Source organism: Macrotis lagotis, chromosome 4 (assembly GCF_037893015.1).
Source record: "Macrotis lagotis isolate mMagLag1 chromosome 4, bilby.v1.9.chrom.fasta, whole genome shotgun sequence".
Classification (NCBI taxonomy): domain Eukaryota; kingdom Metazoa; phylum Chordata; class Mammalia; order Peramelemorphia; family Peramelidae; genus Macrotis; species Macrotis lagotis.
In genome coordinates, this window is record NC_133661.1 from 159,976,038 (window position 1) to 159,992,765 (window position 16,728).

Here is a 16,728-nt window from a genome sequence, read left to right on the forward strand (position 1 = left end):
GTTTAGGAGCTCTTAGAGCAGAAACTCACCACCCCAGAACCCCATCCAATCACTTCCCAAAATAACTTCCCTTTACATCCCCAAACATTTCAGTGCTTCAAAGAGAGTATATTATGTAAACACATCATTCTGGGGTTATCCCAAGACTCCTGTTCTAAATTCAAGACCTGCCATTAACACATAGGGTGGAACTAGGCAAATCATTTTCCTTCTCTAGGGTCCAGCATTCTCATCTGTAAAATAGGGGTGGTGACCAGGTGATTTCCTAGACCCCTTTCTGGGTTTAACAGTCTATGCTTCTTTACTTTGCCATCCCATTTGCCAATCCCGATGTAAAGCCCAGAAAGTCTTGAGAAAATATTCATATATACTTGGGTTTCCTGGGTTCTTAGGCTTTCTGTTTGTTGGCCCAAACATTTGTCCATCCTCCTCTTCAGGTTCTCCAGGATAATTAATAGTGTGAATATTTACCCTAGTCACAGAATTATAAGACTCCAGGCTAATCTAACCACCACTCATTGATGCCATTTAGAAACTTCCTTTTAGTGAATAGACCCATAAGAACAAACTTGTTAGGTTGGTCATGCAGACAATACTTCTAGTATGAGTGGTGACTAAGCTTCCCTGTTCTAAGCAGATAGTCAGCAATAAATACAACATTTAAAAAGTTAGTAAAAGGCAGTGTGATATACTAGGAAGAATATTACATTTGAGAGACCTGAGTTTGAAATCTGCCTCAGATATTTGCTAGTTCTATAATCAAGGACATTCATCTGATTGGAGTTATAATATCAAAACCACTTCTCTCATGGGGAGGTTTCACATGCATTTTGCAAACTTCCAAAATACTTAGTACATTATTACCATAGTGTGTTATAATTGAAATGTGGTCTCTACACTAGAAAGAGCCTTAGGAGGCCACTTAGTCCAAAATTTGTATTTTATATAAATCAGGACAATGAGGCCCAGTGAAGTTCAAACTTCTAATTTTATATAGATCAGGACAATGAGGTCTAGTGAAGTCAGTCAATAAACTTGTTCAAAGATCTGGAAAAGCCAGAATGCAGACTCAAGTGTCCTACAACAAGTATGATGCTTTCTATGCCATACTAAAAACCCAAGAGTCCTAAAGAGGTTTTGTTAAACAAGGGAAAATCTTCAATCTTTTTTCCCCTCCCACCACTAAAATATCTTAGCTGTTGGACACTGGGGCAATCACTTAATTTCTAATCAGACTAATTAGCAGAAAAGGTGCCAACCTCTTCTTGGTAGAAGCTCCTTGATCCAGGAGCTATACCAAAAACAACCATTCCCTATTACTAAAAACCTGCAAAGGGGCGGCTAGGTGGCGCAGTGAATAGAGCACCGGCCTTGGAGTCAGGAGTACCTGGGTTCAAATCCGGTCTCAGACACTTAATAATTAGCTGTGTGGCCTTGGGCAAGCCACTTAACCCCATTGCCTTGAAAAATTTAAAAACAAAACAAAACAAAAAAACCTGCAAGGAGGGGAACTTCTTTTTGGAGCAGCCTAAATATTTTTAGGCTTACACCAAACCTTGGTACTTAAATAGAAAGTAGAAAAGACAACTCAGAAATCTGATCAATCCAATTGGTGAAGACTGGCAATTCATCCCATACCCATAAAGGGCAGCTCCTATACAAAAGAAATTGTCCTATATACCCCAATCTATAGATATAGAGTAGATAGATATAGATATATACATATATTTAGCCTAGATTCCCATTTTAATACCTAAAGGTCCTTCTGTGCCAACTGAGTCAGCTGCCTCTAGGCCAAGAAACCCAGGTCATGGCTGCACATAATTAACATTGACATAGGTCATTCAATGCATGGGATACTGAAGCATAAACCAATGTTTCACAGCACAGTTCACATTAACAGTACAACAGAGACAGTTCTGATCCCAGGTGGTCAAAAGAAGGGTGAACCTTGCCTAGAGTAGCATGGAATGCTGTCCATCCCCCAAAGGCAGGAGGATGCACTGTTTTGCAGCCAGCAAATAGCTTTGAGGACTGCTCCTTTAAACCCCACAATACATGAGCTTCTGCCATGTGTTTGTCTTAACTGGTCAAAAAGATGACCAAAGGATCCCTTCCAACCTGGGTCATAGCCACTTTGAGGCAAAGGAAGGGGGAACCTGAGGAATCAATTGGCTCCCCTTTGCAAGCTAACAACTGCACCAAATGAAAAATTTAAAGATAAAAATGAGAATCCAGCTGTTTTTAGCTACTTTTCAGACTAGGAGCTGGGAAACATTTTGGAAAATCAATTTGAAAGAGAGTGAAAGCCACCATTCTTTGAGACCAGCTGAGTTCAGGGTTGATCTCTGGTTATGGTAAATGAGAGGAATAAAAGGGATATACACACGGTGAGAGGCAGATTGGGGAGTCCACGTACCCCGATGATGGCATTCAACTCTGTCATGGTCACCTGCTTGGCTCGTTCCACAGCCTGTGCAACTTGCTGTTGGTGCTAAAGGAAATGTATACATATCCATTAAGACAAGCCTTAGAATACTAGATGGTCCCTAAAAGTGACAGGAAGGATTCTGAAATTAATATTTGGACACCAAAGTTATAAGGACCACCATGTCCCCCCAATATCTCCTCTAACTTTAAAAAAAGAGGAGGGGAAAAAACCTTAGAAACATTGCTAAAATATTCTTATTCTATCTACTCATATATTTATCTTTTTTCAAACCTATCTATTAGAACCAGCATTTGTAATTTTCCTTATATGTGACACAGACTCCTTAATCTGGTGAAACCTATGGACTTTTCATAATTTTGTTTTTTGTTTGTTGTTTTTTTTTATGAAGCAATTGAATTAAGTGTCTTGCTCAGGGTCACAGAATAAGTATCAAGTTTCTGAGATCACATCTGAACTCAGGTCCTCCTGACTTCAGGGACAGTGTTTTATCCATCTAACAGATCTCATGATAATGTTTTTAAGTGCATAAATTAAAAATGCAAGATTACAGGGGCAGCTAGGTGGCACAGTGGATAGAGTGCTATCCCTGGAGTCAGGAAGACTTGAGTTCAAATCTGACCTCAGACATTTAATGATTACCTAGCTGTGTGACCTTGAGCAAGTCACTCAACCCCATTGCTTTAAATAATTTTTTTTATTGCAAAATTACAAAGGAATACAATATTGAAATTACCCCCCCAAATTTTTTTTTAAATGCAGAGGACCCCTGATGTAGAACAACACAGAATTTACTCATCTCCCAAGCCCTCATCCCAAACACTCTCTTCTTCTCTATCTACCACTCATATGTATGGAAGTAAAAAGCAGTTCACTATATAAAATGGTATATTATTCACTGATAAGACAAGAAAAAAATCCACCTGTGATTGGATCATGAGACAGACTAATAAAACCAACATGTAGAAGAGGACTAGATAGTTACTTCTCCCACTTCTTTGTTTTACAGATAAACAACTACCACAATAAGCAGTACTTTAAAGTTTGCAAAGTATTTTAAGTATGTTATCTATCAGAGCCTCAAGACCTCAAGTATCAGATTCTTGGCTACACCCACAATTGGGAAATGTTTAACAAAATAAATAAAAATACAATGCAACACAGATAATGTTAATTTGTGGCTTTCTAAGTGGCCTACAGGGATATATTTCTATCTGAGCCTGATACCACTATCAACTCTAATCTACTATTATGGGGTTAATTCTATAAGTGAAGAAGCTGAGACTGAGGGAGAATTAAGATGATTTGCCCTGGGTCATCTAAAATAGGATTTAAATTCTTGACTAACTCTGGTGCTTTATCTACTGTGCCAAGCTAGGGTTGGGATTGAGTGATCAGTCACCTGGGGCCCTGGGAGGTGCTTGACTAGAAAGGTTAGTAACTATCCTTTCAAGTATGCTAACATTTGAGACCAGAGAAAAAATGATTTGGAAGGGAGAGAAAGGGTGCTTGCCTGTGTAGTATGGAATGGTTAAGGAAGAGTCTCCCCCAAAGTACAGCACCACAGAAGGAAGCTTGAGATTAAAAAAGGAACTGAAGTTTGAAGCATCAATCACACAGAAATATGCCTAACAGTATATTAAGACCCCAGAAGTCCCAGAATGGAATGAGAACCAAACTATGAGGAATACATCCTCTTTCCCCCAAAAACATATTAGTGACTCCAAATTGAGGGGCTGTGTAATAGTCTGAAGTGAAGACTTGGGTGAGAGCCTCATGTCTTCCACTTACCACCTACATAACATTTAGCAAATTACCTGACCTCCCTGTACCTTGATTTCCTCATTTGTAAAATGGCTGGATTAGAAGAGATGACCTTTAAGATCCCATCCCACCAAAAATTCAGGTTGTAGAAGACATTCAAGTAGAAGGCTTTTTAAGCTAGTGTCTGGACAAGAAAGACCAACATGCTCATCTTGCTCTAGGCTAAGCATTTATTGAGGGCTTTTGTTCAATATAATTTGTTTCTCACAGAGTTGACATGGATTTACAACTGGGAGAGACTATAAAGATCATCTAATCCAACTCCCTCATTTTTATAGATAAGAAAACTGAGTCCTACATTTATATGCATCTTCGTAACTGTGGGCAGGATTGCCCTGAACTGGCAGGGTGTAAACTAAGGCAGTCAAATGTCCCAGATTATTGTTTATCACCTATAGTCGATTAATCAGGCAGAGCACAGACAACAGAACTGCCTCTGTGGGATGGCAGGAAGGGGCCCACTTGACCCAATGATATAAAAAATTAGCCCTTTGGGATTTGTCTGTCCCTTAAAACTGCTCAAGTCTCTTCAGATCAACATTATCAAACAAAAGACAGTGGGGTTCTGCTGCCATTCAAGAACAGTGATTTGAAAATTCATTAGATGTTTTTAAAGGCAGGAGAGAAAAGGGAAGAAAACATATCTTACCTCTTGTGACAGAAAAGGCATGATCTGAGCTAAAATTGTGTTCAGTCTCTTAGCAATCTCTGTCTAAAAAGAAAAGGAGATCACATTAAGTTTCACACATCAACTTGGGAGTATAAATCAAAGTCACCAAAATGTCACAGTTGAGAATAATTCCAGACTCTAATCCACAATATAAAACTGCTTTCTCGTAACAAGCAATAGCTCACCCAAAGCTCACCCAAAGTTGGTCAGAGGGAGGGGATTTATAATAGAGGTTCAGGCTGAAAGGGACTTGAGAAATGATTTGTTTCACCCCTTGCACTTGTATTCAGAAGACCAGGGAGTCCAGGGAGGCTGAGTCCAATCACCAGGATTCCCCAACCTACATATCTTTAGAGGCTCTGATTTCTTATCAAAGACATTCTATTGTTGAACAAGAACACACAGTGGTTGTTCTTAGGCAGATCTACTCATGGTCTCAAATAAACTGGAAGACAATACAGTGAAATTTCTTGGTACTGTTGCCAAGGAGCCTGGCAATTATGAGCACTGCCAGGGGTGACCTTTCTATATAGGCACAACACATAACCATTAATATGGTGTGATATGAAGGCACCTCCCTAGCACACACGTACACACACACACACACACACACACACACTTACATAATCTCAAAAAATCTAACCTTCAATTCTACTAGAAAAGATTTTTTTCGCTGCAGTCTTCTCTGACCTGTTGGCCCAGCCAATGCTGTTTGGCTGTTCTTTTATCTCTTACTCTCTCCCTCTCTCTCTCTCTACCTATCCCTTCCTATGTGTTGTAACTTCCTTTAATAAATTTTTGTTTTATTTCAAAAAAAAAGAAAAGATTTTTTCCTTTAGATTCTAACTACTTTAAATTTTAAAAATCATCCTTAATAACCCTGAAATGCTAGGAAACTTGCGGCGGTTTGGTTAAATAACTTGCCCAGGTCACATAGCTGATAAGTGTCCAAAACCAGATTTGAACTCTAGTTGCTCTGGCTTCGTGTCCTTCAAGCTATCTCCACAGGGCCTTCTTTAATCCATTGTGATTATTTAATCAAGCTAGTGGGAAAGTTTTGGCTTCTATTGATGGCCAACAACTAGGCCTGATTTGGTGCCTTTTTCAGGGACCTGGACCAATAATTAACTAAGAAAGTATTTATCAGAGGAAATTCCACAAAACAGATACAATTCAATAAACAGCTTCCTCCTTGGATCCTGACCCTTTTAAATCTGACCATCTCTATTTCTTGTCAAGACCTAATTACAGGATAAAACTAAATGAGTATAACTTACAAGTGTTTCAGTCCTACATAGGCACCTGCCTTTGAGATGGGTTCTTCCCTATTCTGCTCTTAACCAGATGCTGCTTCTGGCCTTCTTCTATTCCCTGATAGTTATTGTTTTTGAATCATAAAAGAAACAGACCCTCCAGTTCTAGGTAGAATGAAGAGTAATTAAATCTAGAGGGATTTTAGCTACTGAGGAGGCCAAATTTAAGTATTTAATACAGTTCAATCAGCATGGTTTTCTTTTAAATAAATATTTTATCCATGCTCTTGTTTAGTTGCTTCAAGTTGTCTCTGACTCCTTGTGATCTCATTTGGGGTTTACTTGGCAAAAATTCTGGAGTGGTTTGCCATTTCCTTCTCCAGCTCATTTTACAAATGAGGAAACTGAAGCAAAGAGGATGAACCCAGAGTAACACAGCTATTAAGTTGAGTCCAAATTTGAATTCAGGTCTTCATGGCTCCTGGCCTGACATCTATCTACTTGCTGTACCACCTACCTCCCCTTTTATCATTTTTGCCTGGCTAGTTCCCTGGTAATAACACTAGAAATAACACTAGAAAGAATGGTATCTTTACCACTGGAATAGTCCCAGATGATTTAAAATTTGACCATAGAGGCACTCTGGATCAAGCTGACTGGCCTATTCTACAACCTTTGGTTCATTCTTAGCCAGTTAGGGACCTTTCCTGATTCCTTTCGGTAGGAAATTGTTTTTCTCACATCCAAGGGGAAAACAAAAAAATACAATAGTCCTAGAACCTCATTTAGAGTTGACATCTCTTTTACGAATCAATCCCTGCATGAAAAAGATCTTGAAGGGAGAGAGGGAGGAAGAAAAGGAAGGAAAAAAGAAAAGAAGACCCTCTCCAAGTACTATTTTGTTTCTGAGGTGGATCACATTCTTTTTTTTTTTTTTTTTTGCAAGGCAAATGGGGTTAAGTGGTTTGCCCAAGGCCACACAGCTAGGTAATTATTAAGTGTCTGAGACTGGATTTGAATCCAGGTACTCCTGACTCCAGGGCGGGTGCTTTATCCACTACACCACCTAGCTGCCCCTCCAAGTACTATTTTGAACAGTTTTCTTTTTAAGATTTGATCTGATATCCCTGTGCAGACAACTAGAAAACTTCTTAGCAAAGAATTCACCTAATTTATATTCAATTTAAATCTTCATCCTTTGGTAGGTGAAGGGGAAAAGGTACAGATCTTACTAAGAATTGCAGGTGCAGCCATCCAAACTCTAAAGCTCCTGCCAACAACACATGCCAGTGGCCAGTGGTTTGAGGAGAAATGTCTATTTGTGGGTAAACTTGGGGTGAGAAGGGGTGATAGTAGAAACAGGAGGTACTAAGTGTTGACATACCAACATAAGGCTAAGTAAGCCCTTCATTAAACAGAGAAATGGTCCAGCCATACCTGACCAACCTCAATGGGGTCTCTGGCAGCTGCTGCTGCTGCTGCTATACCACCTTCTCTTTGGGAAGACATGAAAGAATGTTTCAAAGTTTTCCAGCTGGCCATGACCTAGTCTGCAATTAAAGCACTCACTTGTGGATGAAAGGTCCTTCCCACTGCCAACTTCCTTTGGCAAGCCAAAGTAGACTTTGAACACAACTGGTCAGTGTCAGGGCCTTAATGGTTTAATAAAAAATGAAATGTATTCCCCTTCCTCACATTCTTCAGAGAAAGAACAAAGGAAGGACACAGGATTTAAGGTTGCAGACTCCCTGAAGGCAGGAATCCAATCTTCTCTTTATAATTCTATGCCTCAACTCCTGCAGTGCCTGGTGTGATGTCCAACATCATCTGATTACCCAAAGGGAAAAAGTGACTTTAGAAAGACTTTATGATATATTACCCAGCTGAATTCTGTTCTCCAGAGTTGGGGCTGTTTGGGAGCCCTTCGTAAATGGTACCAATTGAGTTCTCTGTTTCTTACCCATTAAGAAAGCAGTTCCTGGCCCTCTTTTCTTCCTTCCTTCCACCATCTTCCCCTATATCCCAAACATCCCAAAACAACTGTTCCAAGAAAAGAAAGCTGGTATATTTAGCATAATTTGTATACTTGTGTCCTAACTATCAAGATACTTCAAGGCTTGAAGTTCATAACCTTCAAAGGGGAGAACTACCTTTATTAGGGACAACACCTTTAGAAACAACCCTTTGGCTGACATTAGATTTTGGTTTCAACCAAAAGAAAAAAAAAAAGGACTTCCCAGTGGAATTATTCCTGAAACAAGAATAGTCAGCTTTCCTGTATACATTATAGGTTTCCTCTCTGATGAATAATGAAGTCAAAGTGTGTCTAACCAAAGCCTCTATTTTTAACACAGAACTTGAATCAGAAAATCTGGTGTGGGCCTAGATTCTGCTATTTACCAACTATGTTATTCAACTTGAGGAACCTTAACTTCATCATTTGTAAAATGAAAAGGTTGAACTAGTCAATACGTAAAGTTCCTTGTAGCACTAGAGTTTATAACCTTGGCTTTTTTTGAGGAAGATATTTAAAACAATGTTTGAGTGATTTTTTAAAAAAACTTTAACTCATTTCCTGATATACCTAACTAAAATGAGCACATCCAGTGTCCTGGTCTTCACATTGTCTTAACAGTCCATAGCAGTAGACCCCAAAGAATCCAGTAAAAGGAACCTTTTTCTCCTCTCTTCTCTGCTGCCAAGATAGGTCACTAAAATTCTATCTGTTGTTCACTTCTGAGACTCATAACAATCTTGTCATTAAGCTACTATCCCATGATTATTGGTGCAATTAGTCAGACTCCATAGGCTTTCCCACTGTAACAAGTTCATCTCTAAGGGATTTTTGTTTCTTTGGGGTTTTTTTTGGGGGGGGGGAGAATGAGGGATTGAGGAATTAGAGAAGAGTTAACTTCTCTAGAGTTTGATAGTATTATTTGATTGTGTAAAAAAAATCTTCCTAATTTACACGATGTTGTTGTTCAATTGTGTTTGACTCTATGACCCATTTTGGGGGATTTCTTGGCAAAGACACTGAAGTTGTTTGCCATTTCCTTCTCCAGATGAGGAAACTGAATGAATCAACTTGCCCAGGATCACATAGCTAGCAAGTGTTTGTGACCAGATTTGAACTCAGGAAGATGCCTGGCACTCTATCCACAGTGCCATTTAGCTGCCCGATTTCTATGTTATTAAGGTTCAATTTATAATAGAACTTTTAATGACTTGAAATTCCTTGGAAGAGTAACTTTTGAAAGAGAATTTACCATAAGGGTTAATAACTGTGGCCTCTCAGACTGAAACAGCTGTTAAAATAGCTCTTGATCCAACTCTAACAAGCTCTGAACATCAGCTGGGGGAAAAATTAAGAACTGCTACTTTGACAATGGAGACTTGGTCAAAAACACAAACTGGAAGGAGATCAAACAGTTTAAAAATTCCTTTTGGTAATTCTGAGCAATCTGTTATCAATAGAGTACACAGGCTTCATTAAGTCAATCTACATCCTCTCCACCATCTTTGCTTATAAGCTTTGGTCACTCAGAAATTCATCTGAGGAAATTTTTGAAGAGAATAGTTTGAAATTCTACAACCCGCCTTCCCCTTCTAATAACTTTTAAGCACCCAGTTTTCCTGACAAAGCACAGTGCCTCCCTTAGGAATGAGATTCCTCCTCAGCCAGAGGAGGTAAATTTTAATTTGTATAATGCCACCCAGACATCTGGAACAGACTTTTGGAGGTCATATAGCCCAGTTCTCCCATTTTACAGAGGAAATAACTTTTGTCTACCCAGACAGGAGATTTGCCCAAGATTCAACAACTAACAAGCAGTGAGGACTGAACTTTAACTCAGGTTTCTTGACTGAAATCCAAGTCACTTTCCACTTCACCATCCTAATCTGGAGTCTGTCCTATAAGTGACTCCTTGTATTTTTCAAGATGTAGAATTTGCAAAGCAAATGAACAACATAAACAAGAAGGGGGAAAGTTTCGACAACTTGAGAGTACAATACTCTAAAATATTGTCCCTTCTTTACTCAATTAGTTTTCTGATATATACATATATATATATATATATATATATGTATGTATGTATGTATGTATGTATGTATATACTGCTCCCTGTTCCCATTCTCCTTTTTGTTTAATAAATGCTCAGGAGTCTCATCTTTGTAAAGCAAACATTTAAAAGAACCTCAAAGAAAACAAATTATGAAGAAAAAAATTTACTGCACCCAAAGTTACACAGCAATATTTGGATTTAGACTTCTTGGAATCATCTATATTCCAGATCTTTTGTGATAGCCTGAATATTCAAGAGTTGATTGTATTTAGAAACCTTCCTTCTCTAACTGCCACAAAAAGAAGTAAAATTTGTTGTTCTATTTTCACTTAACTATGCAAAAATTTTAAAACTTTTTTTATGAGAATATAATTATCAAAGTTATCTCTATTATATAGGAATGTAAGTCACTTAATAATGATGACAACCAGCACTTATATTGTTTCAACAATTACAAAGTACTTTTTTCACAGGAGCACTGGGAAGTCAGTAATGCAAATATCATTATTCTAATTTACAAATGAGGAAAACTGTGGAACAGGAAGTTAGACTTCTCAGGGTCAGACAACTTAAGTAAATCATAGTAGTTACATAGGCATGAAGTCTTAAGAGGTTTTCTCTGCCCTTCAGCCCCTTCCTTCAAGTTCTCTATAGGAGATGATTTTTCTTCTCCATTAGAATATAAACTATTAGGTCCAAATAGCTAATCAACTCTACATGCATACTGTGTGCAGATTTTGACCTAGATCTGATGTCACTATTAGGACAATACTTCAAAAAGATCAAAGGAAAAAGTAAAGGATCTATATTTACAATAGATCTTTTTTGTGGTGGCAAAGAACTAGAAACTCTATGTGTGTGTGTGTGTGTGTGTGTGTGTGTGTGTGTGTGTGTGTGTGTGATGGAATGTCATTATACTATGAGATATGATGAAGTAGGTGGTTTAGAGAAACATGAGAAGACTTATATGAACCAATGCTGAGTGAACAGAAAAGAAAAACCAAGAGAACAATTTATACAATGTTAGCAATATTAGAGAAACAAGCTTTGAAAGATTTATGAATGCTGATTAACATAATGAGCAAACACAATTCTAGAGGGCTCAGGATGAACTTACCACCCGCCACCATATAAAAAGCCACCATATAAAAAGGTGATGAACTTGGGAGTGTAGAGTGAGCCATATACATGTGTACATACACACACACACATACATACACACACACACAGATTCGGAGCTCCTTTTGCTACTCTTCTTAAATGAGATAATGTCTGTACTACCCCTTGTAAACTTAAAAGGGCTTTAAATAGATTAGCTGCTCTTTTTACCTTGAATAGAATCCTAGATGTTTGTAAAAAACAATTTTCCCTTTACAAGATTAGTAACCAGTTTCCTTTTGATTCTAGGTGAACTGTCTTCATCTTGAATGGAAAACATGGTCAAAAAGAATCATGGCCTTCAGAGCTTACAGTCCATATGCTACCAACAGCCAGGTGTCAGAGATTAGCCAGCAGCAGTCAAATATTTGAACATTTTGGAACTGCATGTCCTGGAAAGCTTTACCCTAAAGTATTCGATTACAATAGGTTATGTATTTACAAAATGATAGGCCTTTTATAGAGATTGATTATTTAAGTCTATGATAATATTTCTTCCTTTCACTCCCAAGAACTAGGTAGCCTAGTGGATAGAATGCTTTCAGTATTATCTGACCTCAGACACTTATTAGCTATGTGACTCTGGGCAAGTCACTTAACCTTGTTTGCCTCAATTCCTCATCTGTAAAATGAGCTGGAAAAGGAAATGGCAAACCATTCTAGTATCTTTGCCAAGAAATTTCCAAATGGGGTCACAAAAGAGTTGGACACAACTAAAACAAAATTGAACAACCTTCCTTTCTAGTTAATTGCTCCTCAACCCAACATTGGGGCAGGGGAAGAATTTGAAATAAAACTTGTCCTCCTGCTTTGGCAGGATCTGGACTCAGAGTAGAGGCAAAGCCAAGAGGACTTAAACCTCAGGAGTCGCACTGAGGTGTTGGGTTTTGGTTCAGCCTTCCAAGAATGCATGTCACTTAGGCTGTGGGTCTGAGCTCTGCTAGAAAAAAAATAGCACAGAAAGTTGAAGACTCAAGGTAAATAAATGATCCACTTAGCAGCAGCAGGAGATAATGACCCCTGCTACTCATGGGGCTGGTGAAGGCTTCCTTCACAGATTGCTAAATGATAGGTGATCCTCCTTAAAACCCCTTTTAGCATTGACATATTGATCAAATTATATATAACTACAACTCCATTAAATATTTATGTCTTCCAAGGGAACCTATTGAATTCTTTATGCAAGTAGGACTAAATGTATTAGGCCTACAGCCTTCCCAGGTTACAATTTACTGGGGATTGGGGTGACCAACATCTATACCCACCTCACCTAAGCAACCTAACCCTCAACCTTTAACCAGCCCTAGAGGCAGTCTACTAATTGGTGACAGAAGAAACTCCAACAATTATGCCCTTAAGGCAGAATTCAAAATTTGGCTTCTTGCAAATTCATCCCAGTTTAGGGTTATGGTTAGTGAGGGAAGGCTGATGCCAGTCTAACATTTATTTTTTTTTCCTATATCTTACACCAGTATTACATTTAGATTGAATCAAAAAAAAGAGAGAGAAATTAATCTCGGTTTATTCATTAGGATCTTGGGCAAGTTATATTCCCTAACAGAGCTTCAATTAATATTACCCTTGACTAACAGAGAGGGTTGTTCCAGGTAGTCTGTATAAAGTCTAGTCAAGATGGATTCTAGTCACTGCTCTGTACACTGGTGACCTCTTTTCCTAGAATACCCTGCTTTACTCCTTGAAAATTCTACATTACTCCTTGAAATTCTATCCATCCTTCCAATCCCTACCTTAAATATTATCTCTTTTCTATGAAATTTTTCCTGATGTCCTTAGCTGGAAATAAACTTTCCCTCCTCCAAAAACCTAGCACTTTGTTCTGTCTTAACCATTCAGCAAGAACAATTTTTATTGTAATTAATTGTGCTTACTATATCCTCTATCCTTTTTAACTCCCGGATGGGGGGGGGGGGGGGACAAGTTCCTAGGCACAGTGCTTTTTACCTAATAGGCATTAAATAAATTGTCCCTTCTGGCTCTAAGATTCTTTGATTCTATTTCTCCAAAGTTTACAGGCATCAGGCTTCCTGTTAATAAGATGCAGTAAGCTTTAAATATTTGTTCACTTTAATTTCTCAGTTCCCAAACACTTTTAAATCTGCTTGCCTCTCACCCCCTAGGATCTTCCCCTCCCACACCCCCACTCCAGCTTGAGGTCTATCAAGTTCTCAAAGAGATCACTTGTATAACCAGAAACAGGGGAAGCTTTCAGAGGATATACTACCCCCCCACACACATACACACACACACACACACACACACACACACACACACACACACACCCCCATTCATACTGAATCCTAAAAACCAATAGGGCCCTCTCTGATAGAGATTCCTGCTGCTACCCACCCCTTCAACATTCCCCCCCTTCAACCCTCTTCTTAGCTTAGAGCCATCAGCCAACTCCTGCCACCAAAAAAACCCTCAATTCATCACTATGGGGTTGCCATGGCAACCCCCAGCCACCTAATCCCCTTAGAACATTATGCAAATCTCCTTCTCCCAGCAACAGGCTGCTTTTTTTTTAAAGTAAACTACACAGAGGTAGGTCATTAAATTGAATTTTGGGGTCTCTATCATCAGAACCAATGTGATTTTTTTTCTTAATTATAGTAGGTCCCCTGGGAGAAGGAATTTGTGGGAGGGGGTCCCAATTGTGCTGGGAAAAACAGGGGGAAAAGAGAGAAGCAAGTATATTAGCACAGGAAAATGAGAAGCAAACCAAACCACCCTTATTTGGCATCCCCTTTGGCCAGCTGCCCTTCATATATTTTTTTTAAATTACAACCTACCTCACAGGGATATTATGAGCAAAGGGTTTTGGAACCTGTCAAGTGCTATATAAGTGTGAGCTATTATTAACTATTATCATTGTGAAATGAAAAGGGCAAAAGACTCCCCCAACTCTCCCCAGTCATGTGCTTCTGTTTAGCTCTTTATATTCACTTATAAAAAATGTCTTTTTTTTCCCCTTGAAGGCTTATCCCATGCCCATCCTCAAGAATCAGTTATCTATATGAATGAGAACCCCCAAAATCATAGTTAAAAGAGACCTTTAGAAGTCAACCAAGCAATTAAGTGGCACAATGAAGAGAGGGATGCTCTTGGAATCAAGAAGACTGAACTTCCTATGTTCAAATCCTGACTCTGCCCTAGCTGGGTAATCTTGGGCAAGTCATATATCTAGTTTCAGTTACCTCATCTGTAAAAGGGGAATAATAATAATAATAATAATAGCTTCTACTCTCATAGGATCATTTTGAAGAGCAATTGAAACAATGTATTAAAAACACTTTGCAAACCACTACAGCACTATTTATTATAAAGCACTATCTAAATTAAGTTATTGCCATTGATTCACATCTGGGTCCCAGTTTTAAACCTTTGTCCTAGTTTATTTTAATCCTGGTCCAGAGGAAATTCCAGGAAAATATCATCTCTTCCCCTTTCCAGCCTTTGTACCTCAGTTTCTCAAATCCAAAGAGGCTACCCATCTAGTGGATTCCTCTTACCATACCCACAATAATAATGTTTTGTCCTTCACTTTCCAAGAAGACCACGACATCAGGGAGGTGATGCCATGATAAGCATCTGAATTGAACATAAATGTGGGGGGGTGTTGCACACTAAGTCACCAGCCTCACCTTCTCCTCTGGAGTCATCTAGCTATGAATCAGAATGACTGGAGATGGCCCTGGATGCAGGACAATCAGGGTTAAGTAACTTGCCCAAGTTGACAAGCTAGTAAGTGTCAGAGGCTGGATTCAACCTCCCTTCTTTCCTGATTTCAAGGTCAGTGCTCAATACACTTTGAAAACATTTCCCAGTCACTCTTGGAAAAGCTATCACTTTTTCCTGATATGACTTTATTGTAATAAAACTGGGACCATTTTTCTTCCTCTGTCTTCTTAAGACCTGTTTGAGAGGCCTAGGAGAGACCCTTGTTTTCTTCCATTTGAAGGGGGTTAGCCTACTGGAAAAAGCTAGGAAGGGAGAGGTGGGCACAATTCTCCCTAAAGAAACTCCAAACCTGGGGCTACTAGGTGGCCCAGTGGATAAAGGACCAGCCCTGAGATCAGGAGTACCTGAGTTCAAATCCAGCCTCAGACACTTAATAAGTACCTAGCTGTGTGGCCTTGGGCAAGCCACTTAACCCCCATTGCCTTGCCAAAAAAAAAAAAAAAAAAAGAAACTCCAAACCTGAAAAGGTTTATAAAACACTGAGCAAGATTATCTGGACAGATTCCTTGCTGTATCACAGCTCCTGGAGAACATACACATATGACAAAGCACTATACACAAGTACCAAGTATCACGAAGCACTGACAGAGTTCAAAGCCAAGAGTTGTAGAAAGAATAGCAAGACTGCATGAGAATCTTAAATACATGTCTTCTCTTTCAAACCAACCCAAAAGTCAGATCTTTTTTCTCCCCAAACACTGTTTTACTCATTTTTTCTAAGAACTTTTAAAATGTCATTTTGGGGGGATTAGGGGAGGAGAGATATGCCTTATCTATATATGATCACTAAGGGAATGTACTTAATGCTGCAACAGTTTTTCTTGGGGTTTTTTTTGTATTTTGACAAAAATCAGGAAGATAATCACATGACTAACATAGTATGTAATTAATCTTTAACTGAACCGAACAGGAGCCCAATATAACATTTCCCAAAATCTGGAGAACTCACTCTCACCCATTCCCCCCAATTACAAAATTCCCTTTATTTGATGTATTTAAGTTTTGTTTCCACTGCAATAAAGAGCTCAAGAGGATCATTGATTCTCTTGTATCCCACACAGTAGTATTGCATATAACTGGGCAGATAAAAGGTAGAAAAAATACTTTAAACAAAGACTAAAGAACTCCCTTTCCCAAAACCTCTGCCCCACAACCAATTCCCATCAATTTATAACAATATCATCTTCTCTTTGGGTTCATTGCACAAAATGGAATTGAGAGAATCTGGTCTGTTCTTATGAGGAGAGAAAATCTAAAACTGGAATTAGCAAGATTAAGAAACCCAATTTTCGATTGGAATTAAACTGAGTGTCCAACAAACCCTTCAAAAGCTGTTACTCACAGGGGGAGAACAACAGAACTGAAAAGCTTTAGGGTCAAGGTTACCTCAGAAGAGTAAGATTTTAAAAGCTAGAAATTAGGTCTGGGTTATGTTTTGGTGAGAATTAAGAATAATAAGTATAGACTCAAGTTAGAAAAACCGGCTCTGCAGTGTGCAAAGCATTTTACCTCTCTGAATTTCATTTTCTTCATCTGTAGAAAGGGAGGAAG

The 16,728-nt window shown here is 38.7% G+C and overlaps 1 protein-coding gene across 7 annotated transcripts in view; it reads right to left on the bottom strand.

The window, feature by feature from the left end:
* Window positions 1–16,728, bottom strand: part of TLE3 (TLE family member 3, transcriptional corepressor) — a 57,244-nt gene that overhangs the window by 29,896 nt on the left and 10,620 nt on the right. For 4 of the 7 annotated variants that reach the window (XM_074234521.1, XM_074234519.1, XM_074234520.1 and 1 more), the window contains exons 5-6: window positions 4,923–4,985; window positions 2,420–2,494 (exon numbers count right to left, since the gene is read on the bottom strand). In XM_074234521.1, coding sequence (XP_074090622.1) covers window positions 2,420–2,494; window positions 4,923–4,985 — 138 coding nt within the window. Of the gene's footprint in view, window positions 1–2,389; window positions 2,495–4,922; window positions 4,986–16,728 lie in introns of all 7 variants that reach the window. The other 3 variants (XM_074234516.1, XM_074234517.1, XM_074234515.1) reach the window with 1 other exon arrangement.